Below are 27591 nucleotides of genomic sequence, written 5' to 3'. Positions count from 1 at the left end.
AATAGAAAAACAAATCACCTATACATGTCTCTGTCCTTCACAACCTACGGCCTGACAAGGAATATAAAATCTGTGCAAGTTTTCACTGGAAATAGGCCAAATAGGCATGAAAACTAATGAGAAAGAGAATACAGAAAAAAATAACAGGAGAAGCTCGGGAACAGGCAAGCGCAGAACACTGGGATTATACTGGGGATATGTGTGTGGGATCAGTGCAAGGGAGAACAGAGCAGAGGGAGGGAGATGACTAATTCCAGGCCCACAGTTGATTTTTGCCGTTTCTGCTCCTACAACTATTCAGTGTTGAGCCTTTTGAGTATTGGTCCTGGAGTTATTACAGATGATCCCCAGCACATGGTTATGTCCTGTAAGTTGAAAACATGTTTCATACACCCAGCCTACTGAACATCACTGGTTAGCCTGCCCTACCTTAAATGTGCTCAGAACACTTACGTTAGGCTACATTTGGACAAAATCATCTAACATATCTAACACAGAGCCTATTTAATAATATAGTGTTAAATACTTTATGTAATTTATTGAATACGGTACCAAAAGTGGAAAACAGAATGGTTTTGCACCATAATAAAGTTGAAAAATTGTAAGTCAAACCATACTAAGTTGCTAACCTGTCTATACTTGGATGGTAGAAGGCAGACTGGACAAGCTGGTCGGAAGAGGGAGTGGCTGATGAACAAACAGAGCTCAGATTTAGAGCCACTTCAACCAGGGTTTGATCTCCAGTCTGCTACTCATTTACCATATAGCCTTAAGTAAGTTGCTTAATTTGTCTGAGCCTCAGTTTCCCCATCTGTAAAACAGGATCAATAATTCTTTTCTTTTTTTTTTTCTTTTTTCTTTGAGACAGAGTCTCACTGTGTTGCCCTTGGTAGAATGCTGTAGCATCACAACTCACAGCAACCTCCAACTCTTGGGCTTAAGTGATTCTTTTGCCTCAGCCTCCCAAGTAGCTGGGACATTTGGACTGGGACAAGCACCCATCACAACGCCTGGCTATTTTTGGTTGTAGTTGTCATTGTTTGGGCAGGCCTGGGCTGGGTTTGAACCTACCAGCTGTGGTGTATGTAGCTGGTGCCCTAGCTGCTGAGCTACAGGTGCCGAGCCAGGATAAATAATTCCTATTTTCTGACCTATAGTTAGAGTTGCAACTATCTTCTTCTTAGTTTAGTGTTCTTTACAAGTTGCTCACTAATGTTGGAAAGACTGCTTAATAGAGCATAATGATTCGAGCCAGAGACAGGGTCAGATCTGAATTCAAATGCCACTCTTACTACTTAATGTATAAAATTAGGAAAATTATTCCATTTCTCTATGAAATGAGGGTATCTCACAATTTTGTAATGCCAATATTGAATCAACTAAAGTGGTAGTACAATGGTTTTCTACTTTTTAAAGACCGTGTTCCCTATAATGTATTTTCTCACAGTCGCCTATACATCCTACAGGCTAAACAGATATTACTGATCTTTGTTTTTGTGAGTCTTTTTATAAAAACTCTGTTTATTAAATAATAGTGATGATAACATTATTAATTTAAACATACATTCTTACTTTATACCAGGCTCTGAGCTAAGCATGTAGATGTATTATCTCATAATTTTCACAGCCTCAAAGGGTAGATATATTATAATTGCCATTTTGTAAATGGGAAGTCTGATGCTTAGAAAATTAAATAACTTGCTGTAAATGGCACAGCAAATAAGTGATATAAGTGTTGAAATTGGGGTTTGAACCCTGAATATCTGACTTTAGAACCTACTCACATAAGCGCTAGACTATACTGTCTTTCATGTGAGTCCAATAATTTCCTCCGAGGCAACTGTCCCTCTCCCTTCCCATGGCCACTATGGATAAAATACCCAGCACAGTTCCCTGTGCCCAAAGGCACATAGCAAATGTGGACTCTCCCTCAGCTTCTCTCCCAAGTGTTAGAGCTGAAGTCTGAGGATACTTGTCAGCTACAGGAAGTTATCTGCTTGCTGTAGCAGATCAAAAGAGTGATGCCCTGGGGAAAGGGCCAAGGGAGGGGAAGGGAGAGGGGAGTTTAGGGTGGAGGGAAGGTAATAGGTGGGGCCACACCTACCGTGCATCTTAGAATGGGTACAGGCGAAACTTACTAAATGCAGAATACAAATGTCTACATACAATAACTAAGAAAATGCCATGAAGGCTACATTGAACAGTTTGATGAGATTATTTCAGATTGTATATGAAACCAGCACATTGTACCCCTTGATTGCACTAATGTACATATATGATTTAGCAATAATAAATAAATAAATAAAATAAATAAATAAAATTGCACACTAAAAAAAAAAAAAAGAGTGATGCCTGTAAATGAAAACTTTTCTAAATCCCTTCCTTTATAAACTGAAAAGTAACTAATTCAAATTTTCAGAATTATATAATTTTGATATTGCCTCAAAGCTTACAGTGTTTAGGTTTGGTCTGCATGCTGTAAATACACTAAGTTGGATAGAGACAATTAGGAGGTCTGATTGCAAATATATCAAATGGTCCCCTTTTATCTTCTCTACACTATGTTTTTTCATAACATATCACCACCATGCATATGTTTGTGCATTTATTTTCTGTAACCTATTCAGTATTATATATGCTGCAGTACATAGACTTCATCTGTTCCATTGTCTTTGATTCCCTGCTCTATTTCCAGTACCTCAAATGATGTAGAGTAAATGCTCAAAAATATTTGTTTTTAGCCAGGCACCGTGGCAGGTGCCTGTAGTCCCAGCTACTCAGGAGGCTGAGGCAAGAGAATCGCCTAAGCCCAGGAGTTGGAGGTTGCTGTAAGCTGTGTGATGCCACAGCACTCTACCAAGAGCAATAAAGTGAGACTCTGTCTCTAATTAAAAAATACATATATATATTTGTTTTATGGGTGGCACCTGTGGCTCAAAGGAGTAGGCGACTGGCCCCATATACTGGAGGTGGTGGGTTCAAACCCAGCCCCGGCCAAAAAAAAAAGTATTTGTTTTATGCATGAATGGTTAAAATGTGCAAATCATGGAATACTGAAACAAATATTATTATTTTTTCCAGCTTGGATTAGAAAAACAAGAAAGATTCCACCTACTATGGAGGTAAGACTACACAAGGAAATGTTCAGATAGTTTGTATTTATAATGCTGTGTTTCTCAATTAGAAGTTTCTACTCACAAGGATACCTGAAGCTTTAGAAAAAGTATGGTGTATTTCCCAAAATTGCTAACTTTACTGCATAGAAAACAGTTGAAATCATTTTAATAAAAATAGATATATATTAACATGACGTGTTAATACTATATATATTTTTTTTTTCTGTTGTTAGTAGACATTTATTTCTTTTTTTTTTCAGTAGACATTTACTGAATGCACAGCATAGGCCAGACACAGATGTATACTGGTGCTATAAAGTTAAATATTGTCATAAATTTGTTTAATACAGTTGCTACCCTGGCGTCTATTTTTAGGCCTGAGGTAAGTTGTTTGAAACCCAGTTATACACCATCACCTGTGGCCTATCTGAAACTTTCAGTTTCTGTGTGATGGTGTTGGAGAAAGACTCTACTTGTTCTTCATCCCATAGACAGACCCAAAACCTAACACATCCCGTAGTTGGTAATCATGATAAAAAAAATCCAATGGTTAACACAAGAGTCATATTATTAATAATTCTCCCTTCACAAATGCTTTCTTTTTTCTTTTTTAAATGTTTTTTGTAAATCTGATTGAATCCAATGTCTCCCTTGCTCAGGTGGACACACTCCTAAAGCTCCCCTCTTGGAATCCTTTTGCTCTCTCCTGTGGGACATTTGAGTTCTATGGGCTTTTAAAATTTTTTTAGATTAATACAGGGGGCACATATAATTAAACTACACAGTTTGCTTTTGTAAGGTTAAAGTCTGGGTTGTAGTTGTGTCCTTCACCCAGGAAGTGTGCAGTCTATCCATGCTATGCACCCATTGGGTGGAATTTTACCCAACCCTTTCACCTCTCCCTGCTACTTGAATTTAATCAAGTTGTTCTCTCATGAGAACATGTAGTTCTTAATCTACTGGTTCCATTTTACTATGATCCTTGTTTTTCAATTCATGTGATAATTCACTTAGGAGAATTTTCTCCATATCTATTCAGATTGTGACAAAAGATATGAAATCTCCATCTTTTTCATGACTGAATGGTATTCATGTGTTGAAAGGCACCTGAGTTGTTTCCACATCTTTGCAGTTGTGAATTATTCTGCTGTAAACATTCAAGTGCAAATGTCCTTATGGTAAAATGTCTTTTTTTCTTTTGGGTAGATACTTAGTAATGAGATTACAGGATCTAATGGTAGGGCTACTTATAGGTCATTGAGGGATAGTCATACTTCTTTCCACAGTGGCAGTACTAGTTTGCAGTCCCACCAATAGCTAGCACATGAGTGTTCCCTTCTTTCCACATTCACACCAGCATCTGTTGCTTTGGGAACTTTTGATGTGGGCCATTCTCATAGGAGTTAGGTGATATCTTCAAGTGGTTTTGATTTGCTTTGCTCTGATGATTAGGGATGATGAACATTTTTTTTCATTTGTTTGTTGGCCATTGATCTGTCTTCATGAAAAAAGTTTCTATTTGGCCGGGGCCAGGTTTGAACTCACCACCTCTGGTATATGGGGCCGGCACCCTACTTCTTTGAGCTACAGATGCTGTCCTCTTGCCTCCTTTTTAATGGAGTCATTTGATCTCTTGTTGATTTGCTTGAGTTCTTTGTAGATTCTGGTTATTAGTCCTTTACTGGATTTGTAGCATGCAAATATCTTCTTCCATTCTGTAGGTTGTCTCTTTGCTTTGTTTATTATGTTCTTAGCTATGCAGAAGCTTTTTAATTGATTAGGTTCCATTTATTTCTTTTTGTTGCTGCAGTTGCCACCCGGGTCTTCATAAATTGTTTTTGTAGGCCAGTAAAATTAAGAGTTTTCCCCACACTTTCTTCCTGGGTTTTTATAAGTTTGTGTTTTAGATTTAAATCTCTTATCCATTGTGCATTAGTTTTTATAAAGTGGTGAGTGGTATGGGTCCAGTTTTAGTCTTTTTACATGTGCCTAACTAGTTCTCCTAGCACCATTTATTGAATAGGGATTCTTTTCCTAGTGTTAACTTTTGTTTAATTTATCAAAGATCAGATGGCAATATGAAGCTGGTTTCATCTCCAGATTTTCTGTTCTAGTCCATAGATCTGTGTCTCTATTTTTAGCCAATACCATGCTGTTTTGATCACTATAGACTTATAGCATAGCCTGAAGTCTGGTAACTCTAGATTTGTTCTTTTTTGTAGAATTGTGTTAGCTATTTGTTTTTTGTTTTTTTTTTTCTGGTTCAATGCAAAGCGTAGAACTGTTTTTTCAAGCTCTTCAAAGTGTGACCTTGGTATTTTAATAGGGATGACCTTAAATCTGTAGATTGCTTTGGGTAGTGTAGACATTTTAACAATGTTGATTCTTCCCAAGCCACAGGCGTGATATGTTCTTCCATCTGTTAACATTCTCTGTGATTTCTTAGTGTTTTATAGTTCTCTCTATAAAGATCCTTAACATCCTTTGTTAAATATATTCTGATGTATTTCATTTTCTTTGATGCTACTGTAAAGGATATTGTGTCTTTGATTTGATAAAGCTTGACTGTTGTTAGCATGTGTGAAGGTTACTGATTTGTATACATGGGTTTTATATCCTGAGACATTGCTCAATTCCAGGACTTTCACAATTGAGTCCTTGGGGTTTTCTAGGTGTAAGATCATATCATCAGCCATTAGCGATAGTTTGGCCTCCTCTGTTGCCAGTTTTCTTAAGTGTTATTAAAAGAGATGCTGAATTTTGTCAATTGCTTTTTGTGTCTGTTCAGAGTATTGTGTGGTCTTTGTTTTTACTTCTGTTTAAGAAGTGAATTACATTATTTAGATTTGTGTCTGTTGAACCAGCTGTGCATTCCTGAGGTGATACCTACCTGGTCATGATGTATTCATGTTTTGCTGTATAGCTGAATTGTGTTTGCTAAGATTTTATTGAGTATCTTTGCATCAATATTCATTAGTGATATTAGTCTGTAGTTTTCTTTTTTGTTGTGTCCTTTCCTGGTTTGGGTATCAGGGTGATACTTGCTTCATAGAAGGAGTGAGGGAAGGTTCCTTCCTTCTCAATGTTTTAGAATAGATTCTACAATATAGGTACAAGGTTTATTAAAATTCTGGTGTAAAACCTTCAGGTCTGGGTTTTGATTTTGTTTTATTGTTATTTCAGTTTTGGTGCTTGATATTGGTCTGTACAAGAGTTCTGTTTCTTTCTGGTTAAGTCTAGGGATAGTAGGTCAGGCGCAGTGGCTCAAGCCTGTAATCCAGCATTCTGGGAGGCCGAGGTAGGTGGATCACCTGAGCTCACAGGTTTGAGACCAGCCTGAGCCAGAGCAAGACCACGTCTCAAAAAAAAAAAAAAAAAATAGCTGGGTGTTGTGGCAGGTGCCTATAGTCCCAGCTACTTGGGAGGTTGAGGCAAGAGAATTGCTTGTGCCCAAGAGTTTAAGGTTGCTGTGAGCTGTGACGCCATGGCACTCTACTGAGGGCAACAAAGTGAGACTCCATCTCAATTAAAAAATAAAAAAAGTCTGGGGATGTTAATGATTCTAGGAATTGGTCCATTTCCTCCACATTTTCAAATTTTTGGGCACGTAGACATTTTTGTAGTATTCAGTGATGATATTTTGTATTTCTCTGGTATTATTTCCCCTTTTTGTTTCTGATTGAGCTTATTAGAGATCTTACTTTCCTGTTTTTGATTAATCTGGTCAAGTGTTTATTAATTTTGTTTATCTTTTCAAAGAACCAATTTTTTATTTCCTTAATCTTCTGAATGGTTCTTTTGTTCTTGATTTCATTTAGCTCTGATCTAATCTTGGTTATTTCTTTTCTTCTGCTGATTTGAGATTGTTCTTCCTTTTTCACTTCTCTGGGATGTTTTATTGGATTGTTGATTTGTACTCTTTCCGATTTCTGTATATGGGTGTTTAATGTGGTGAATTTACCTTTTAGGCCTGTTTTTGCAGTATTCCACAGGTTTTGTTAGCTGTGGCCTCATTGTTATTGTCTTCAAGGAATCTAATGATTTCCTTCTTTATCTCATCCTTTACCCAGCTGTCATTCAGCTACAGGTTATTTAGTTTCCATGACTTTGTGTGGGAATGAGTATTTCTGTTGAAATTGAGGTCTACTTTAATTCTATTGTGGTTTATAAACATACAAGATATAATTTCTATTTATTTCTTACTTCGTCGAGACTTTGTGACCTAAGATGTGATCATGAGAATGATCCATGAGCTAATGAAAATAACATATATTTAGTAGTATTTAGGTGAAATGTTCTGTTAAGCCCATTTGTTCCAGAGCTATGTTAATTTAAGCCCATTGCTTCTTTGTTTAGCTTCTGCTTGGAGAATCTGTCCAGTTCTGTTAGTGGGGTGTTGATGTCCATGGCTATTACAGTGGTATTGTTTATCATGTTGTTCAGACCAAGTAAGGTTTGCTTTATAAATCTGGGAGTGTTTAAATTAGGTGCATAAATATTTAGGATTGGAATGTCATTTTCTTGGATTGTTCCCTTGATTAATATACAGTGTCTATCTTTTTCTTTAATTTTTTTGCTTTAAAGTCAATTGTATCTGCTGTAAGAATTGCAACTCTCACTTTCTTCTGGTTTCCATTTACACGAAATAATGTTTTCTACCCCTTCACCTTGAGTCTTGATTTGTCCCTCAAGAGTAGATGTGTTTCCTGAAGGCAGAATGTACTTTGCTTTCATTTTTTTATTCCATCTCTTTTATTGTGTCTCTTCAGTGGAGAATTCTAGCCATTCACATTTATTGAGAGAATTGATAGGCCTGAGTGGGGTTCTCTTCTTCTTATTGTCTGGGGCTCTGTTGCTTTCTTTTATCACATGGGCCATTCTGATAGCTAAGCTTTATTTAGTTTATAGATGTCTTTACTTTACTAGGGATCTATTGTGTTGGTCTGTGTATAGTAGTGGCAGATTTCCTCAATGTTTGCTTGTTAGTAAAAGATTTGATTCCTCCATCAAATATGAAATTTTGTTTTGCAGGATACTGAATCCTAGACTGGCAGTTGTTTTGTTTCAGAAGATTGAAAGTAGGAACTCACTCTTTTCTGACTTACAAAGTTTCTGCTGAGAAGTCTACTGTTAACCTGATGTATTTGACCTTATAGATCAACTGCTGCTTACATCTGGCTGCTTGTATAATTTTCTCTTTCATTTGGACTTTAGCAATGTTAATTACAATGTGTGTAGAAGAAGCTCTGTTTGAACTGAGTCTTCCCCGTGTTCAGTATCCATCTCGTAAGTGTGTATGTCTGAATCTTTGGCAATGCTTGGGAAATTTGGGAATTTTTAGCTAAAGCTTTCATCAACTAAAGTTACCATACTTTGAAGACTCTCTTCTTTTCCTTCAGGGATACCTATAATTCATATTTTTGTATACTTTGTATAGTCCCACATTACTACATAAAGTTGGAGTTAAAGTAAACTCTTTTTTTTGCAGTTTTTTTGGCCGGGGGCGGGTTTGAACCTGCCACCTCTGGTATATGAGGCTGGTGCCCTACTCCTTGAGCCACAGGCGCTGCCCCATAGCAAACTCTTTATTATTACAAACTCTGATAACAGTATAAATGGACTTCAACATTCACCCCCCACTTGTTGAGAGATGGAGCACTGTAGGGCAGAATCATGATTCCATCAGTTGGCATAACTCTATTTACTTTGTCCATTCCTCCTGTACTCGCCTCATTTGTGCTCTGGCCAAGGTCTGAGTAAGCACATCTCTCAGCCCATTTTTAAATAGCTTTGTACATTGTTCCTGCCTTAGCTTCCTTTTCTCATACCCTTCTTTCCAAAGTCAGTAAACTTTGGAATAAAAGGGATTTTTTGTGGGGAGGGAGTTGATGTGATTCAGGATTCAGAAGTATGCTGTGCATTTTACATGGGAAAGATGGATCGAAAAGCCCTTCTGATTCCTCTTCCCTTGTTCCTATAACAGCTACTTCTCTCAGAGGGAAGGATACTTGTTCTGTCCTCAGAACTTTGAAAGCCTTCTTCTAATGAAACATTGATATGCAAAGTGATTAGATGAAGGCAACAGTAATAACTAGGCTTCAGGCACTAAGTTTTGGTAATTGCATCACCTCAAACAAACTCCAGTCAATGACCAAGTCATTGCATCCGTGACACTCTTGCTAAATTTTTGATTATTCAAACGGAGCCCTCTCTTGTCTCCTTTCGAAAGTACTCTTAACCACATTATTCTTTATGGTCCTCTACCCTCCCCAGTATACACACTCACACCCTTTTTCCTTCTTCCTGAGCCTTTCTACTATGTTTCAAGAATTTCTTTTCTTTGTCAGCAAATTCCCATCCATTACTATTTTCCTAGAAACTTTCTCTACCATATAACCTTCTCTGAAACCTGCCTGAAAGATGGTGAATCCTTTTTTTGCTTGAAGCAAATTGTTTTCATTTTCCCATACCCCACAGAAAGAAATTGGATTCAACTGCTCCTCAGTTCCCCGAGCCACTTCCAAAATATTCTTCCAGTTTGTGGGCCCAACAGAGTGGAGGAACTTTGTAATCCAAGTATATTTTTCCTCTACCTGGTCATCATTTTTTTTTTTTTTTTTTCATTTCAAAGCCTACTTGAAGGCTCCTCTTTTTTTCTTTCTTCTTTCTTTTTCTTTTCAGTTTTAGAGAATCATTGAAGGTAGAAAGAGTCAGATTACACTGCTTTCATTTGCTGGGTAAAGTCCCTCTAATAATGGTGTCCCTCCCCCAAGAGGTATGTCACACACTGTGACCCTCCCCTCCCTCATTTCCTCTCTCTGTTCCCCCTTCCCCCTACCCCCCACCACATAGTAGCATCAATTGTCCTCATATAGCAATTGAGTAGATTGGATTCTTGGTTCTCCATTCTTGTGATGTTTTACTAAGAAGAATGTATTTCAACTCCACCCAAATTAATACAAAAGATGTAAAGTCACCCTCCTTTTTAATGACTGAATAGTATCGTTTTTATCTTTGCCAACAACCAGGTCCTTTTGCCACAGTGTTGACTGAGGTTAGAATGTTAGCATACAATCTTCTACTTCCCAAGTAGTTGCCCAGTTTTTTTACTTCATCCACACTAGTGGCCTTGCCTCAAGGGAATAACCACTATAAGCTTAGTTCTCACCAAACACTGTTCTACCTCTAAAACTTATATATTCTTCAAGCCCAGATTTTACTTACATTATACTACAAGGTAAAAAAAAACAAAAACAAACTTTTTTAAAGTAAAGAAAAACATACATAAAAGACATAAGGCTGAAAGGAATAGCTTTGTAAATTGCTAAGCTATGAAATTATAAGGCAGATTTTAGCCAGATCAAGAAATAAACTTTGCTAGCTACTCCAGAATCATGTACCTCATTCCAGTAACAACCTCTTCTCTCCCCTGAAAAGCAACCCTGAACCTGACTTTATAGTAATCATTTCCTCACATTTTAAAATAGTTTTATTGCCCAAATGTACATTGAAGTTTAGATTTGTCCATTTTATAAAAACTTTGTATTGGTCTTAAATCTTTCAATCTATGCTACTTTGTCTCTTTTACTTATTTACAAATCTATCTGCTGAAAAACCCAACCCAGTTTGCCACAGTCTAGATTTTGCTCATCTTATATGTTCTTGGTGCATTTCATTATATGTTCCTTTGTCTTTCTTCCAAATTGACAACTGGATTTAGAAGTTAGATATTCATGTTGGATCTTTTTTATCGAAAATTTTTGGCAAGACTATAGGATAGCATAATGTCTAGGTATCTCTTTGTGATATTTGCAATTGTTCATGCTTAATGCCTATATCTATTCATGGAAAACAACCTGCTATTTTTGTGCACCTGTTAAACTGATTAGTTTTTGAGATGTTCCTAAACATTTGAGATCTCTACTTTTCTTCAAATCTTTTAGTGAACACCCAACCTCAAGTAAATTTCTTTGCGTATTTCCTGTATACTATGACTGAAGGTTAGCCAGTAGCCATTAGAGTACCATTTATAATAGCATCAGAAAACATAGATTGCTATGGGATAAATTAAGCAAAATTTATGCAAGATGTCTAGTCTCAAAACTACAAAATGTTGGTGAGAGAAATTAAAGAAGACCTGAATTAATGGAAGGTATTGTCTGTTTATAAACTGTAGTATACAGTATGGCTAAGGTGTTTATTACCCCCAAATTGATTTATAGTAGTAATTTTAATTCTTGTAGTTTATTATATATCAGAGTCAACTGAAAGACTTGTGAAAATACAGATTACTGGGCCCCAAGCCCAGCATTTTCTTTTTTTTTTTTATTTTCTTTTTTGAGACAGAATCTTGCTTTGTTGCCCCGGGTAGAGTGTAGTGGGTTCATCATAGCTCACTTGCAACCTCAAACTCCTGAGCTCAAGTAGATCTCCTGCCACAACTTCCTTAGTGACTATAGGCATGCACCATGAGCTGTTTTTTTCTCTTTTTTGTACATATAGAATCTCGCTTTAATTCAGGCTAGAACCTCAACGTTTTTGATCCACTAAGTCTGGGTTGGGACCTGAGTATTTACATTTAAAACATGTTCACAGATCCTGCCAGAGTTGCTAATGCTGCTGGTACATAGCCAATACTTTATGAATCCCTGGTCTATAGAGTCAAATAAAAAAAACTCCGGCTGGCACCTGTAGCTCAGCAGCTAGGGTGCCAGCCATATACACCGGAGCTGGCAGGTTTGAAGCCAGCCCAGGCCTGCCAAACAACAATGACAACTACAACCAAAAATATCCAGGCATTATGGCAGGTGCCTGTAGCCCCATCTAGTTGGGAGGCTAGGGTAAGAGAATCACTTAAGCCCAAGAGTTGGAGGTTGCTGTGAGCTGTGACACCACAGCACTCTACGGAGGGTGACATAGACTCTATCTCAAAAAATAAATAAATAAAAATACAGTTAAAACTCCATCAGACTTTCAGTAGAAATCAACATGCTAATTTGAAAATGTATTTGGAAATGCAAAAGACCTAGAATAGCTGAAAGCAATCATGAAAAAGAATATGGAAATTAGAAGACTAATACTGCTGACTTTAAGATTTACTTTAAAACTATAGTAATTAAGACAGTATGATACTTGTACTAGCGTAAGGGTATATAAAGAAATCATGGGAAAAGATTCAAGAGTCCAAAAATAGACACTATACAGCCAGTTGGTTTTTTTTTTTTTTTTTTAGCCAGTTGGTTTTTAACAGTAGCACCCAAACATCGCAATTGGGGACAGAAAGTCATTTTAACAAACGGTTCTGGAATAACTTAATATCCATATGAGGATGAAATGAACCGTGATCCCTCACACCATACACAAATATTAATTCAAAATTGATTGGAGACTAAACATAAAAACCAAACCATAATGCTTCTATGTCTAGAAGAAAACATAATGGAATATCTTTACAACTTTGGGGTATACAGAAAGCAGAAAGCATTCTCCATAAAGGAAAAACATTGATAAGTTGGACTTAATCAAAATAAAAACTAATGCTTATTAAAAGAAAACATTAGGAAAGCAACAGACTGGGAGAAAATTATTACAGTACGTGTATATGACAAAGAAATTGTATTCTAGACTATATGTAACAAACACTTCGATTAAAAAAAGGCAAAGCTAATGAAAATTGGGCAAAACATCTTGAATAGGAACTTCGTAAGATGTAAGAATGGCTGCTAGGCATGTAAATTCCCTGTAAGTAAATATCAGAGAAACCACAATGAAATACCACTGCATACCTACTAAAATGGCTAAAATTTAAAAGATTGATGCCATAACTGAACAACCACAACTTTCATACAGTGCTAGCTAGGGTAAAAATGATGCAACTGTGTTTGAAAACTGGAATTTTGTTATAAAATCAAATACACAACCTTTGACCTAACAGTTTTTCTCCAGACTACCTTGAAGACTGAAGAGATTGATTTTAGGCCCAGTTTCTGGGGAATTCTGGCTAGTAGTGTTACACCTGAGAATTGGAATCCCCAATGACCATACGAGAGAGCCAGACACCAATGCAAATCACACGAGGGCATTTATTCAGGCTTGAGCCAGGGTTGCTGGCATTCCCAGATGCAACTGGGGCCGAGAGCACTGTGCTTGTTGCCCGCGGGGTTTTTATGCTGTGGTTATGGGGTGAGGGGCGTGGGAAACAAAGTGTGGCCTTTGGGTTGGTTATCTCTTAGGCTGACACTAGAATTTAAGGCTGAGAGGGTCCCGCCAATCTCAACGGCTGGAGGGGGGTGGAGGGGAGGTGGGCCGGTTCTGATGCACTCCGAGAGATAGGGACTCATCCCAGGAGATAGGGACTCATCCCAGGAGATAGGGACGCATCCCAGGAGATAGGGAGGGGTGTGGTTTACTAAGAAACGAAACAAAAGATTTTTCAGGTTGCTTTTAAAATGGAGGACAAAAGCCTGAAATGACGAAAAGCCCAAAATGGCATCACTGGGTCCTTCAGTAGTAGGTTTAATTCCTTGGCATATTGTGCAAGGCCTCCTGATTTGTGCCTAGCCCGAGTTTCTAGATTTGATTCCTTATACTTGTTCTACCCACCCTACTTTTCAAGGAACTCACTGCTGTTTCTCCAGTTTACTGTCTTCTCCCTCTCCCATTAGCTGGCATACTTCTGTTCATGTTTCATTCCTTTTAGAAGACCCTTTCAGATCTTTGGTTGGTTTCCTCAGCTTTTTTCTTGTCAGTTTCTTAACTCATAGAGTTAATCATTCCTGTCTTGATATAACTACACCACTATTTACTCCTGTATAATCCTTTGTGTTCAGCATTAAAATTACTTTTTGTCCATGTTTCTGACTCATTTGTGAGCTATTTGGCCACAGGTATTCTGACTTACTTATTTGTGTGCCATAGGCCCCTGACACAGAGCCTGATCTGACTGGTTGTTTGATTGGCTTTTATAGACAGACTTCAAAATCTCAATTCCATGGGTAATTATATGGTTTCTGTGAGATGGTTTTGAATTTCTATCAATCAACTCTAAAATAACCTTGTAAAACTGAACATATTTCCAAGTTGAACATTGCTTGTATTTTTTTTAATAGAAATGCACATTTAATTGTAGGCTGGCAATATAGACAGACACTGACTTACAATGATGAGAAAAAAGTATACATTCAAGTAGAAGCTGTACTTCAAGTACCTATACAACTATACTGTTTTTCACTTTCAGAACAGTATTCAATAAATTACATTAGATATTCAACATTTAGTTATAAAATAGGCTTTGTGTTGGATGATTTTGCCCAACTATAGGCTGTTCTAAGCACATTTAAGGTAGGTTAGGCTAAGCTATGATGTTTGTTAGGATAGGTGCATCTTCAACTCACAACGTTCTCAACTTGCAGTGGGTGTATCTGGCTGTAACCCCATTGTACACTGAGGAGCATCTGTATAGTTCAGCATCTGTTCTTCAGTGTAGTACAAGGTGAATTAATGTTTCACAAAGCTATTAAGGTAGGCTTTTTCTAGTCCTAACTCTTTTTTATTAGAAGGTATTTATAGCAAATATTTTGGAATATTGCATCTTTTTTATACTAACAAAATAGTGAGATACAGAATAAAGTTTTCTATCTGAAAAAGTGGTTACATTTATTGCTAAAGTTTGACAAAATACATGGCTTAGTAATAGGTTTACAGACAGTAGATGAAAACCTACAAAATTAGAGTTTAGCCTATGTCATTTTTAATACACATGTTCCATAAAAGGGAAAGAGAAAATTTGAGAAATCAATGGCGAATACAGTTGAGATGTTGCTGCTGTGGTCTAAGGAAAGGCGTGGGTGACTGGTTAGGACCCCACATCATAGTATCTTGTTTACTTGATCATATTCTCGAATCTGGGCTGGAGACTCCAAAGACTCATTTTTTTGATTTCGTCCAAAAGATATCACAGACTGAAATGCATATGAATTTGAAATGGTGGCCAATTCTAATATATTAATTTACAGAAAGAAATTAAATTGGCATGGGAAAAAATAGGAGGTTGCTCAGTAAGTATGACATTAAAATAAGGAGAATTAAGAAAAATATTTAATTACACCAGTTTCAAAATTGTCTGTTGTGTCCATCTCACAAGGATAGTCTCACTAATAGCAATGGAAATATCTAAAGAGAATGGCTACTGTTTTCAATATCTATATTTTTACAAGGAATAACCTTATGAGTTGGCATCAGAAAAATTGCCAGTGCTGGTTAAGGTTTCTGCTCCCATGGACAGTGTTTTTATGGATTATCAGCATTTGTCTGTATGCTTCTTCTTTTTTCTTTGTTTTTCTATTCTGATCAATGCACTTCTTTTGCTATTCAATAGTTATATTTCAGTCAGATGTTATTGGCCCTACAGATATTTTTGTTTTGTTTTACTCTTTTCATATGTCTCTTCTGGCCTATGATATGTCAACCATACAGTTTAACATTCAGAGAGGAATCTTGTTCTTGAATTCTTTTTTGTTTTTGAGATAAGAGTCTCAGTATGTCGCCCTCGGTAGAGTGCTGTGGTGTCACAGCTCACAGCAACCTCCAACTCTTGGGCTAAAGCGATTCTCTTGCCTGAGCCTCCCAAGTAGCTGGGACTACAGGTGCCCTCCACAAGGCCCAGCTATTTTTTGGTTGTAGTCGTCATTGTTGTTTGGCAGGCCCGGGCTGGGGTCGAACCTGCATGTGGCCGGCGCCCTAGCCACTGAGCTATAGACGCTGAGCCTCGTTTTTGAATTCTTGAGACCTACTTCAGTGTTGTTTCCAAGTGACATTCTTGAGTGAGTTCTCTGTGCCCAGTATTATTAGGCTGATTTTATAAGATACAAGATTGAAATGTCTTAAAATTGACTTTTCAATTTCAAGTATATAATTGTACTTCCTTATTGATTTATATTGCAAAAATTAAGTGTATATATTTTTAGGGAAATAGACCTCAACCCTACTCTAAAACAGTATCACTTTTATTAATATAGTGGAAATGAATGAGAAAATTGCAGCACATTCATACATTGGGATATAATATTTAAAAAGTGAACTAGATCTGTATGTATTGACATGGATAAATCTCAGCAGCATGGTATTGAGCTAAAAAAGCAAGTTACAGAAGATTTCATACAATATACCATTAGTATAAAATTTGAAGGCAGGGAAAAAATAATGGGCCTTTAAAGACGGTGAGACAAACACCTAAGATCACTTTCTCTAGTCTAAATGAAAGTGACAGTAAGGGAATTTATTTTAAAAAGGCATAAACTCTTAAGGCCAAAGAAATTTGAAGGCAAAACCAGCAACAATGTTTTAGAAGCTGAAGAGCAGATGGGCAAGTGTTACCAGATTTAGTAAAACTGAGAAGAATGAATCCTAATCTGGCAGATGAGAAAGACCAGAAGTAAACCACAGAACCCCAGAATGCTCAGTGCCAGGAAACTCTGAAAGAGGAGTTTAAGCTGGTGCTAAAAACAATGACCTAGTTTAAAATCTGTTTAGAAGCAATTAAATACTAACCCCCACATGTAGAAGAAATACTAGAATTGGAAAACACTTTTCAACTATCAGAGTGGTAATTGGGAAAAAATCATTAATAGATAGTAAAAACATTTGATCAAATTATGTTGGGGAACAGGCTGTTTATGTGGTGTGAAGGCATTTCCCTATAGATTACTTAAATACAAAGAGGGAAATGAGAACTTTGTAGCAGACAAATCTGGCAAATACCACCAAGGTGGTCAAAAGGTGTGCTAATAGTACAAATCTACATTAATACTACATTCATGTAGTATTCTTGCCAAAAATGCGTAACCTTAACATAATCACAAAGAAACAACTAGAAAACCTAAATTGGCACGTCATGTCAGTGTCATGAATGACGAAGAAAGACTGATACACATGACAACTAAATGTTAACCTGTAATCCTATACGGGAGGAAAAAGTGTGCTATGCTGGACAATCCTGGGATGGTTGGTGAAGTTTGAACACGATACCGTAATCATGAAGTGAGAACATGCTGCATGCGAATAGGAAAATTCAACAAACAGGAGCTCTTTGGAAAATAAAAAAGTAATAGAAATAAATATTTAATGGAAGGGTTAGAATCTTCTACTGAAGCAATTTCCTGTAAAGGAGGCCAGAAAGAAAAGGTGAAAAACAGCAAAGAAAAGAAAAATCAGAGAACTAGCAAACCCGGAAGCTGAAAGGTAGTAAACTAACAGTGCCTTCAGGATTCTCATGTTAATGAGGTCTGGCCTGGAGCTCTGTTACCCAGTACATCGTTTAAGCTTGAGTGTTATAAACACATGTTAGACATGCATATCTGCTACAAACTGTTTCTCAGGAAGTTACTAAAGGAGTAAATTCAAAGAGAGGGATGAGATCCAAGAAACAAAACTACAGCACAAGGGAAGGGTGCTATCACATGAAAGGCAACCAGTCCATGCAGAATGGGTAAGAATTGTCCATGAGTGATTTTTTCCCCCAAAAAACATTAACAACTATGTATGTAGAGTACATGGTACCTAATAGATCTCAACATATCCAGCGGGGTTGAATTATAGGTAAGTACGTGCAAAGTGAACAAAATTCAGTTATTAACTCCAAGAAAAACAAAACTTGGGTAGGCAAAAAGATAAATAATCTTACTGTATGACTCAACTTGTTGATAGTGTTTTCTCATAATACATATTGAATATTGATCTATAACTAATACTGAGACTATTAGGGAACAAGAAGGATGAAGTCAAATTGAGAAGTTGATATATAATGCTTAAAACTGGAAAATAGGAGGTGCCCGTAGCTCAGTGGGTAGGGCGCCAGCCACATACACCAAGGCTGGCAGGTTCAAACACGGCTTGGGCCAGCTAAAACAACAATGACAACTGCAACAAAAAAAGTAGCCAGACGTTGTGGCAGGCGCCTGTAGCCCCAGCTAGTTGGGAGGCTGAGGCAGGAGGATCCCTTAAGCCCAAGAGTTTGAGGTTGCTGTGAGCTGTGACAGCACAGCACTCTACCCAGGGCGACAGCTTAAGACTGTGTCTCAAAAAAACAGAACAAAACAAAACAAAAGAGTGGAAAATAAAGAAGTAATAATATAAGCGTGCTATTTAGATACTATGATGTATTTAAGGGCAGAGCCTGCCTTGTAACTGTCAGATACTTTTGTGACTTTGGTTTGGCCTTTATTATGACCATAAACATCAACTGAAAGATACATATGTAAAGTAGCTGCTTTTGAGAAGTGGAAAGTATTTTTCAAAATAGGTCTTTTAGAATGATGTCACCCTACAAACTATGTGAATATGTAACTTCGATTTTTAAAAAGAAATTTTTAAAATACTGTGGATGGGGTGTGGCAGACTTTTTCAGCATAACACCAAATAGTATTTTAGACTTTGTGAGCCAAACAGTCTTATATCAGAACTACTTATCTCTGCCATTGTAGTGTGTGTAGTAATATACAGTATATAAATGAGTAAGTGTGGCTGTGCCAATAAAACTTCCTTTACAAAAACAGTTGGCAAGTGGATCCTAGATGCTAACCCTGCTACTGATCCATTGTTTTCAAATTGGAGTGTTCAGATCTCTGGGTACACTAATACTTTCCATGGGATATACAGACATGAACAGCTTTAAAGAAATCAACTTTCATATTCTTTCTTTTCATAGGTAATCTTTCCAAAAAATGATCTGCCTGACAGCTCCTGCTCTGCCAGTTTTCTTTTCTGACTTCTTTCAAAATTGTCTGTCTCCCCCTTTTCAAAAGAAAAGCTTATCCTTTGTCCATACTAAATCTTGCCATGTTACCTTGCCTTGGGGTTTAAAACTCTTCAGGACTCCCAACAAAGAGACTATTAGAGAAGTGAATCTGTCCTGAGGGAGAGTCCCTTGAGAGCAAAGCAAAGAAAGCTTCCATAAAATGTATTGAAGGGGTAGTACATTATTTCATGCAGGAAACAAATACATAGCAAATCTCTATAGCTTATAGTTTCTCTGTCTACTTAGCTAGATAGCTATTTATCTAGCTTAAAATTAAAATTCACAAGTGAGAAAATTACTATGGGGATACATAATAGCACATTTATTTGAATTTTAAAATTAAGTCAGGCCTCTTCTGACAGAGAGTAAGTCAGATTTGGCTGGTTGCGTTTGACAAGTTATATGGTTATATTTTCTTTCTTTATTTTTTGGTTATATTTTCTTTAAATTGAATAAGCTAAACAGCAGTTCTATGGCTTTGACAAAAACATATTTAAAGCATGCATTCAATATACAATAAGCTAGAAAATGCCTTGTCATCAACTGAAACGTGCAAGGTGATACACAGTTTTTCCAAAGTCTTAGAAGACAAGTATATGAAAAATTGAGAAACCACTGCTACTGTTGTTTATAGGTATATAGAGAGATGTAGTAAAAGCATTAAAATATACTTGAAAATGCTGGACAAGGAAGTTAGGGCAGTTATTATCTCTGTAGAAGAGAAGGTTGGGGGTAGGTCACACAGGGCTTTGGTCATATCTGTAGTGTTTTATTTACTAAGTTGGATGGTGAGTATATAGGTGTATATTATTAGCTATATTTATTTTATACGTGAAATACTCTGTTAAAAATAATGAAAGCTTGTAATCTTATGTTTTAAGAGACATAGAAAAATAAGATATTCAGAATAAGCTAAAAAATGGGATACTTGAAATTTGAAAATACCAAAGGCATTTATCATAGCAGTATGCATAAAAAACAACTCGGTGTGTCTTAGTTCTTGAAAGTCCTTTTTAAAGCCTAATGTTGATATATTTTAATTATTCAATTACTTATTATCAAGTATTTGATATGTGTCCAATAGCTAAGATAATTTCTTTGTAGACTTATTTTGTACATACTAACTTGTCCTAGACTCATTAAACATAACATTGTTGAATTCTATTTAGATTCTGTTTTTTTTTTTTACAGTTTCTGGCTGGGGCTGGGTTTGAACTCACCTCTGGCATATGGGGCCGGCACCCTACTCCTTTGAGCCACAGGCTCCACCCCAGATTCTGTTTTTTTTTTTTATTTTTTTGTAGAGACAGAGTCTCACTTTATGGCCCTCGGTAGAGTGCCGTGGCCTCACACAGCTCACAGCAACCTCCAACTCTTGGGCTTAAGCGATTCTCCTGCCTCAGCCTCCCGACTAGCTGGGACTACAGGTGCCCGCCACAACGCCCGGCTATTTTTTGGTTGCAGTTCAGCAGGGGCTGGGTTTGAACCCGCCACCCTCGGTATATGGGGCCGTCGCCTTACTGACTGAGCCACAGGCGCCGCCCCCAGATTCTGTTTTTAATATAATGTTTTTCTCTGAATAGGAATTACTCTGATACTTTAAAGTTGCAAGTAAAAAAAAAATTCACATATAACCTTCAGAAATTGGATTTTTTACAAGTCTACACAGGAGCATTATGTTTTCAGTGATAGAATTATTCTGAGATCTTTGGCTTCCAATGCTAGAAAGGATATATTCTGAGTTTGAGCAGGTTCTTATTCTTTTTTACCTACTGGCATTTCTGCCTCCCCAAAGGAGAAGAGGTGGTTGAATGGATTTACCACCATCTGCAATGGAAGGCCCCTGTTGAGCCTAGTTTAATACCAGTCCTTTGACCTCCCTCAGTCCCCCTCCCTCATTTGTGCCTGTCTTTCATCAGGGGAAGAGGTGAAGTCCTCTCCACTCAGAAGTTCCTACAGCTGTATGGAACACACCTTCCTGTGGAGCTATGGAACACTTTTGGGACCCTGGCTTAGCTGAAACTATGATCTTACTTGATTTTTCCTTTGTTTTATTAAAAAATTAATATAACAGTATTTTTTAAATTTTAAATAAAAGTACCAATTACCCCAAATCCTGTGGCTGGCTGCACAGCTCTTAATTTACCTATGCGTACATTAGTACATAATTGTCATTGTGGTATATACTTAGTCTTTTGTATTCTGCTGTTTTTAACTGTTATGTCATAATAAACATATGGCTTAGAACCAGAGTGGAAAAGGTTAAGAGAGTTGAAATGAGGTTAGTTTTTTTTTTAAAATCCACATCTTTTCTCAGTTATCTCACCAAAACAATTTCTTATGTTTTTCTTCTTTAATTATTTCACACAATCTAAATTTTAAGTAAATTGCTGTTGATCACTTTTATCAGATGTGATTTGGTACTTTTGAATAAGGGGAATATGGTATTTAAGAAAATTGTGTTGATTGTGTTGATAATATACCCTATATAGTACACTAAGCCACTGTTGATCGCCTCTGATATTTCATATCTTTAGACATGCCTAATTTTATTTCTAAATATTTATTATAGTGATAAAATACTACTCTTTTGCTAAGTGTATATTATTCACATAGTGATAAGGAATTATGCACTTCATTTATTTTTCTGATATTCTCATGTTTATTGTTTCATGTGTTCAAACATACAAGGTGGGGCCAGGAGTGGTGGCTTACCCCTGTTATCTTAGCACTCTAGGAGGCAAGGCAGGAGTTTGAGACCAGCCTGAGCAAGATCAAGACCCCATCTTTAATAAAAATAGATAAACTAGCTGGGCAGTGTGGTGGGCGCCTATAGTTCCAGCCACTCGGGAGGGTGAGACAAGAGGATCGCTTGAGACCAAGAGCTTGAGGTTGTTGTGAGATATGATGCCATGGTACTCTGCCCATTGAGTGAGTGAGTAGAATGAGACTGTCTCAAAAACAAACAAACAAAACCCCCCAAATATACAGAGTGTCCTAAAAGTCACCATACATAGGGAAAATGAAAAATCATAGTAACTAAATTTACTTTTGTTTATAAAATATTCATTACAAAATATTCTCTACTTGGTGGCCACCTCTTTGTAAAATTTTGTAACGATTGTTTTGTAAGCCAGCTATTTTATTTATTATTTTTTTTTTTTTTTTAAGAGACAGAGTCTCACTTTATTGCCCTTGGTCGATAAAGCACATAGCAACCTCCAACTCCTGGGCTTAGGAGATTCTCTTGCCTCAGCCTCCTGAGTAGCTGGGACTACAGGTGCCCACCATAACGCCCGGCTTTTTTGTTGTTGTTGCCGTTTGGCCTAGGCCAGGTTAGAACCCGCCACCCTCAGTATATGAGACTGACACCCTACCCACTGGTTTACCGCCCTGTAAACCAGCTGTTATGTGGCTGGGCCTCATCTAATCAGCTGAAGACGTGAAGAAACACTGACATCCTTGGGGAAAGGGAATTCTGCTTACACACTACTTCCTGGCTTGAACTACAGATCAACTCTTTCCTGGGTCTTCTCCAGCCTGCCAGTTTGCCCTCCAAATTCAAACTTAGAATTAGCCTTGCCAGCCTCTAAAACCATTCTCTTTCTCTAGGTAACCTTGACTAATACTCTCATTAAAGAACATAGTTCAAAAAGTTTCAAAAATTACTAATCTTCAGGGTTGTTTTTTAATTAGTGAACTGGTATATATAAAGTGCTTAGCCAGTACATACTTCAAAATAAGCATGCACTAAGTACTGTATTTTGCTGTTTATACTGTATACTTTTTGCTCAGATTTTTGAGGGAAAAATAAGGATATGCATCATACATGGCTAGTGCTAATTCCATATCTACATAAATGTTTTTAATTCTTTTGTTTGTTATGTGTTGAAAATGTAACCCTTTCTTGTACCATATATGTTTTTAAAAAATGCTAAAATTACTTTGTAATACAAAAATATAAACAAATAAAAATTTGAATTAAAAGATTAAGAGAAAGATTTTTTTCCCCAAAAGTTTGCCCCCAAAATGTGGGTGTGTATTATACACAGGAGGACATTATACACAGCAAAATATGAGTAATGGGTGCTATTATTTTACTGTCGTTTCCACTTGTTAGTATTTAAAGTCCACAAGAATCTTGATTTGATGGGAGGTTATACAGAATAATTCTAAACTCTACATTCATTTAACCTATATATATATATATATTTTTTATTTTTTGTAGAGACAGAGTCTCACTTTATGGCCCTCGGTAGAGTGCCGTGGCCTCACACAGCTCACAGCAACCTCCAACTCCTGGGCTTAGGCGATTCTCTTGCCTCAGCCTCCCGAGTAGCTGGGACTACAGGCGCCCGCCACAACGCCCGGCTATTTTTTTGGTTGCAGTTTGGCCGGGGTGGGCCTGAACCCGCCACCCTCAGTATATGGGGCCGGCGCCTTACCGACTGAGCCACAGGCGCCACCCTTAACCTATATTTTTTAAAATGATTAATCTACATTCAAGAATAAGTTCTGGTCTCTTGAATATGTGCTTTGCAGAAGTTATTATGAAATTCTCTATGATTTTGTTTTCCCATTTGTATGGACTAACATTGCTTCTGATTTCTTACAGCAATATTCAGAATAATTTAATATATTTAAAGTTTTTAGACTATAATGGATTTGAATTTTTGAAAATACTTTTTTTATAATTTAAGATGATTTTAAATTCTGAATCTCAGTGGAAAAAGAGACAAGCATGATAAGAGCCTGTTGTGGCATGCCTCTGGTGCTCTGCCTCACATCTCATCCTGTCTTTTACTCCTGCCTTATTGCAGCAACCAGCTGCTCATAGGAATAAACTCACTACAGCTCCATGGAGTATATTTTGTTTTATTGTGGCACGGGATATCTGTGGAGCCCAACCTGGAAGTGTGAGAAGGTTAACACACCAGGTATCAAGAGGACAGGAGACAGTGGATGAAAGCACTCTTTCTGTCTCTTGGGCGAATAGCTTAAGCACATTCAAACAATTCAGGCATTTCCAGCTCCTCAGCAGGTCCAAGCAGGAGTTAGGTGCAGTACCCAGCACAGTAGCCCACTCCAGTACACACCTCTGTTTTGGCTTTCCTGTTACACACTCTCCAGTATCTTGCTCCTCTTCCCTGGGATTACTTGTTTATCATCAGCTATATCAAAAGCAAAACTTATGTCTTTAACAGACAGACATGAGCTCAAGCTGTAAATGGTCAGAACCAAGTACAGTTATGCACTGTCCAATGACGGGGATGTGTTCTAAGAAATGCATTAGGCATAGCCGGGCGTTGTGGCGGGCGCCTGTAGTCCCAGCTGCTCGGGAGGCTGAGGCAAGAGAATCGCGTAAGCCCAAGAGTTAGAGGTTGCTGTGAGCCGTGTGATGTCATGACACTCTACCCGAGGGCGGTACAGTGAGACTCTGTCTCTACAAAAAAAAAAAAAGAAATGCATTAGGCAATTTCATCATTATGTGAACGTCATGAAGTGTAAGTACACAAACCTAGATGTTGTAGCTTACTACATAGTATGCTGTATAATTTTGAATTTCCTTTAAGGAAACAATAGCACAGTAATTAGTGTTTTATTACTACCTCTATTTGCCAAGATAATTTTTTTTTATTTCAAAATATTGCAGGAGTACTATGTTTTGGGTTACATATGTCAGTTTTGTAGCGCTTAAGTGCCCTCATCACCCAGACAGTGTTCATTGTTCCCGTTAGGTAGGTTGTTGGCCACTCCCTCCTGCCCTTCCCTCTCCTTGATTTCCACTGAGTTTTACTTCCCTTTGTGCACATGTTTGCCCATTGATTAGTTCCAACTTAATAGTGAGTACATGTGGTGTTTGTTTTTCCATTCTTTTGATATTTCATGTAAAGTAATGGTCTCCAGGTCCATTCAAATAGTTGTAAAGGTTTTGATCCATCCATCTTTATGCCTATATAGTATTCCATGATATACATGTTCCACTTTTATTTATCCAGTTATGAATTGGTAGGCACTTGGGTTGATTCCATTATCTTGAAATTGTGAATTGTACTGTAATACACATCCACATGCAGGTGTCTTTGATAAGATGATTTATTTTCCTTTGGGTAAATACCCAGTAGTGGGATGCCATTTAAAATGGTAGGTCTTAATTTTTGGCTTTCATATGAAAGCTATAACCCAGTTATAACCTAAGAATTTGGGGAATGGGGGGGGGGAAAGATGGGCAGAGGGAGGGTGATAGGTGGGATTACACCTGCGGTGCATCCTTACAAGGGTACATGTGAAACTTAGTAAATGTAGAATATAACTGTCTTAACACAATAACTAAGAAAATGCCAGGAAGGCTGTACTAACCAGTGTGATGAAAATGTATCAAACTGTTTATAAAACCAATGTATGGTGCCCCATGATCGCATTAATGTACACAGCTATGATTTAAAATTAATAAAAAAAAATAAAATAATATGATTTTATATAATGGACTTTAGTTAATATCAGAATATAACTTCCATTGAATGCAGAATTATTGGACATTTCAGGTCCTGTGAAAATCCTTCTAGAGATAAAATGTTAATTACCCAAATGTCTTCATATCGTTTCTTGATAAAACCAGCTTATTTCAATTTAAGTGGCTTATTTATTGAGACAAATGCTCTTAATTGAATAAATATTTCTGGCTAAAAAATAAATAAATAAATAAAATGGTAGGTCTTCATTTAGTTCTTTGAGGAATCTCTGTGCTATTTTCCATAGAGGTTGTACTAGTTTGCAGTCCCATCAATAATGTAAAGCATTCCTTTCTCTCTGCATCCACACCATTATGTGTTATTTTGGGACTTTTTAATACAAGCCATTCTAACAAGGGTAAGGTGATATCTCATTGTGGTTTAATTTGCATTTCCCTGATGATTAGTGATGTCGAGCATTTTTTCATGTATTGGCCATTTATCGATCTTCTTTTGAAAAGCTTCTATTCGTATCTTTTGCCCACTTTTAAATGGGGTTGTTAGAGCCCAAATAGCCAAAGCCATCTTAAGCAAAAAGGAAAAATCTAAAAGCATCACATTACAATACTTCAAACTATACTAGAAGGCTATAATAAGTGAAATAGCATAGTTTCATCACAAAAGAACCCAGATGTAAAACCATCTACATACAGCCAACTGATCTTTGACAAACAATAATGAAACAGGATTCATATCTCTTACCACTCACAAAAATTAATTCAAGAGGGATAAAAGACTTAAATATAAAGCATGAAACTATAAGAACTCTAAAAGAAAATGTTAGAAAAACTGTTCTAGATAATGGCCTATGCAAAAAATTTATAAAGGAGCCCCCAGTGGCAATCACATAGATCACATAGGCAATCACAGCAACAACATAAAAAAAAAGAGAGAGAGAGAGACTTGACTAAATTATAACATTTCTACACAGCTCAGGAAATAATCAACAGAGCAAATAGTCTACAGCATGGGAGAAAATATTCACAAGTCATACCTGCAATAAAGTGCTAATAATCAGAATCTACAGTGAAGACAGTTATTTCTTAGGTGGGATTAGTGCAACTACCAATATGAGAAAATTTTACTGCAGTCCACATTCTTAATGGAAAATGAAAGACTTATAGCCGGGCATTGTGGCGGGCACCTATAGTCCCAGCTACGTGGGAGGCTGAGGCAAGAGAATCCCAAGAGTTGGAGGTTGCTGTGAGCTGTGACGCCACGGCACTCTACCGAGGGCGACATAATGAAACTGTCTCAAAAAAAAAAGGACATTAAGAATATTAGCTCCATGGTTTCTTCTTCCCAGAAGAAGTGACTGACAAATAGTGCAAAGGACATGCTGAGAAAGAAGCCACCATAATATCCACCTCATTTTAGTTAAACAAATAAGTGTAAAGTGCTGCTGTGTTTTTTTATCAGAAAATTAACACTTTCCATCTTAATCTAACATGACTGTATGAAAGTTAACTCTATCCTTTCTTCCTCTGTTCTTTACATACATACTTTTCTACACCTACACCTTTGAATGAGCATTGTTTCCAGTGTCTAAAGATTTTTATTCAAAAGTGAGACTATGGAAGGATTTCTGTTTGGGGCATATTACTCTCTTATGATGTTTCTAATTTTTTGTATAACTTATAAATATTTCACAGGTGGTGTCTGTGGCTCAGTGGGTAGGGCACTGGCCCCATATACCGAGGGTGGCGGGTTTGAACTTGGCCTCGGCCAAACTGCAACAAAAAAATAGCCAGGAGTTGTGGCAGGCGCCTGTAGTCCCAGCTTCTCGGGAGAAGAAGGCAAGAGAATCGCCTAAGCCCAAGAGTTGGAGGTTGCTGTAAGCTGTGACAGTACAGCACTCTACTGAGGGCAACAAAGTAAGACTCCATCTCTAAAAAAAAAATTTTTTTTTCATCCTAAAATTTCTCATTATAATTACTAGTATTTCCAATCTTTGATTTAGATCTTATAGTCTTGTGTTATCAGGTAGAGTACCTGCTGTATTGTACATATGGCTATTCCAATTTAATTTATTTAAAATAAAAAAAATTTTAAGCATTAAAAATTTAATTCCTATGCCCACCAACCAACCCAGGAATGGATTAACAAGCTGTGGTATATGTATACCATGGAATACTATGCAGCCATTAAAAAGATGGAGACTTTATATGGG

The 27591-nt window shown here is 37.1% G+C and overlaps 1 protein-coding gene across 4 annotated transcripts in view; it reads left to right on the top strand.

Moving 5' to 3' along the window:
- Window positions 1–27591, top strand: part of NDUFAF2 (NADH:ubiquinone oxidoreductase complex assembly factor 2) — a 278588-nt gene that overhangs the window by 132786 nt on the left and 118211 nt on the right. For all 4 annotated transcript variants that reach the window (XR_008379758.1, XR_008379755.1, XM_053590157.1 and 1 more), the window contains exon 3: window positions 3082–3122. Coding sequence is in view for 2 of the 4 variants with exons in the window: in XM_053590157.1 (XP_053446132.1) it covers window positions 3082–3122 (41 nt within the window). In the remaining 2 variants the exon portion in view is untranslated. The remainder of the gene's footprint in view (window positions 1–3081; window positions 3123–27591) is intronic.

The sequence above is a fragment of the Nycticebus coucang genome, chromosome 1, assembly GCF_027406575.1.
Source record: "Nycticebus coucang isolate mNycCou1 chromosome 1, mNycCou1.pri, whole genome shotgun sequence".
NCBI lineage: Eukaryota > Metazoa > Chordata > Mammalia > Primates > Lorisidae > Nycticebus > Nycticebus coucang.
Note: the sequence above shows the minus strand (reverse complement) of the source record. Positions and strands in the feature narration are given on the sequence as shown.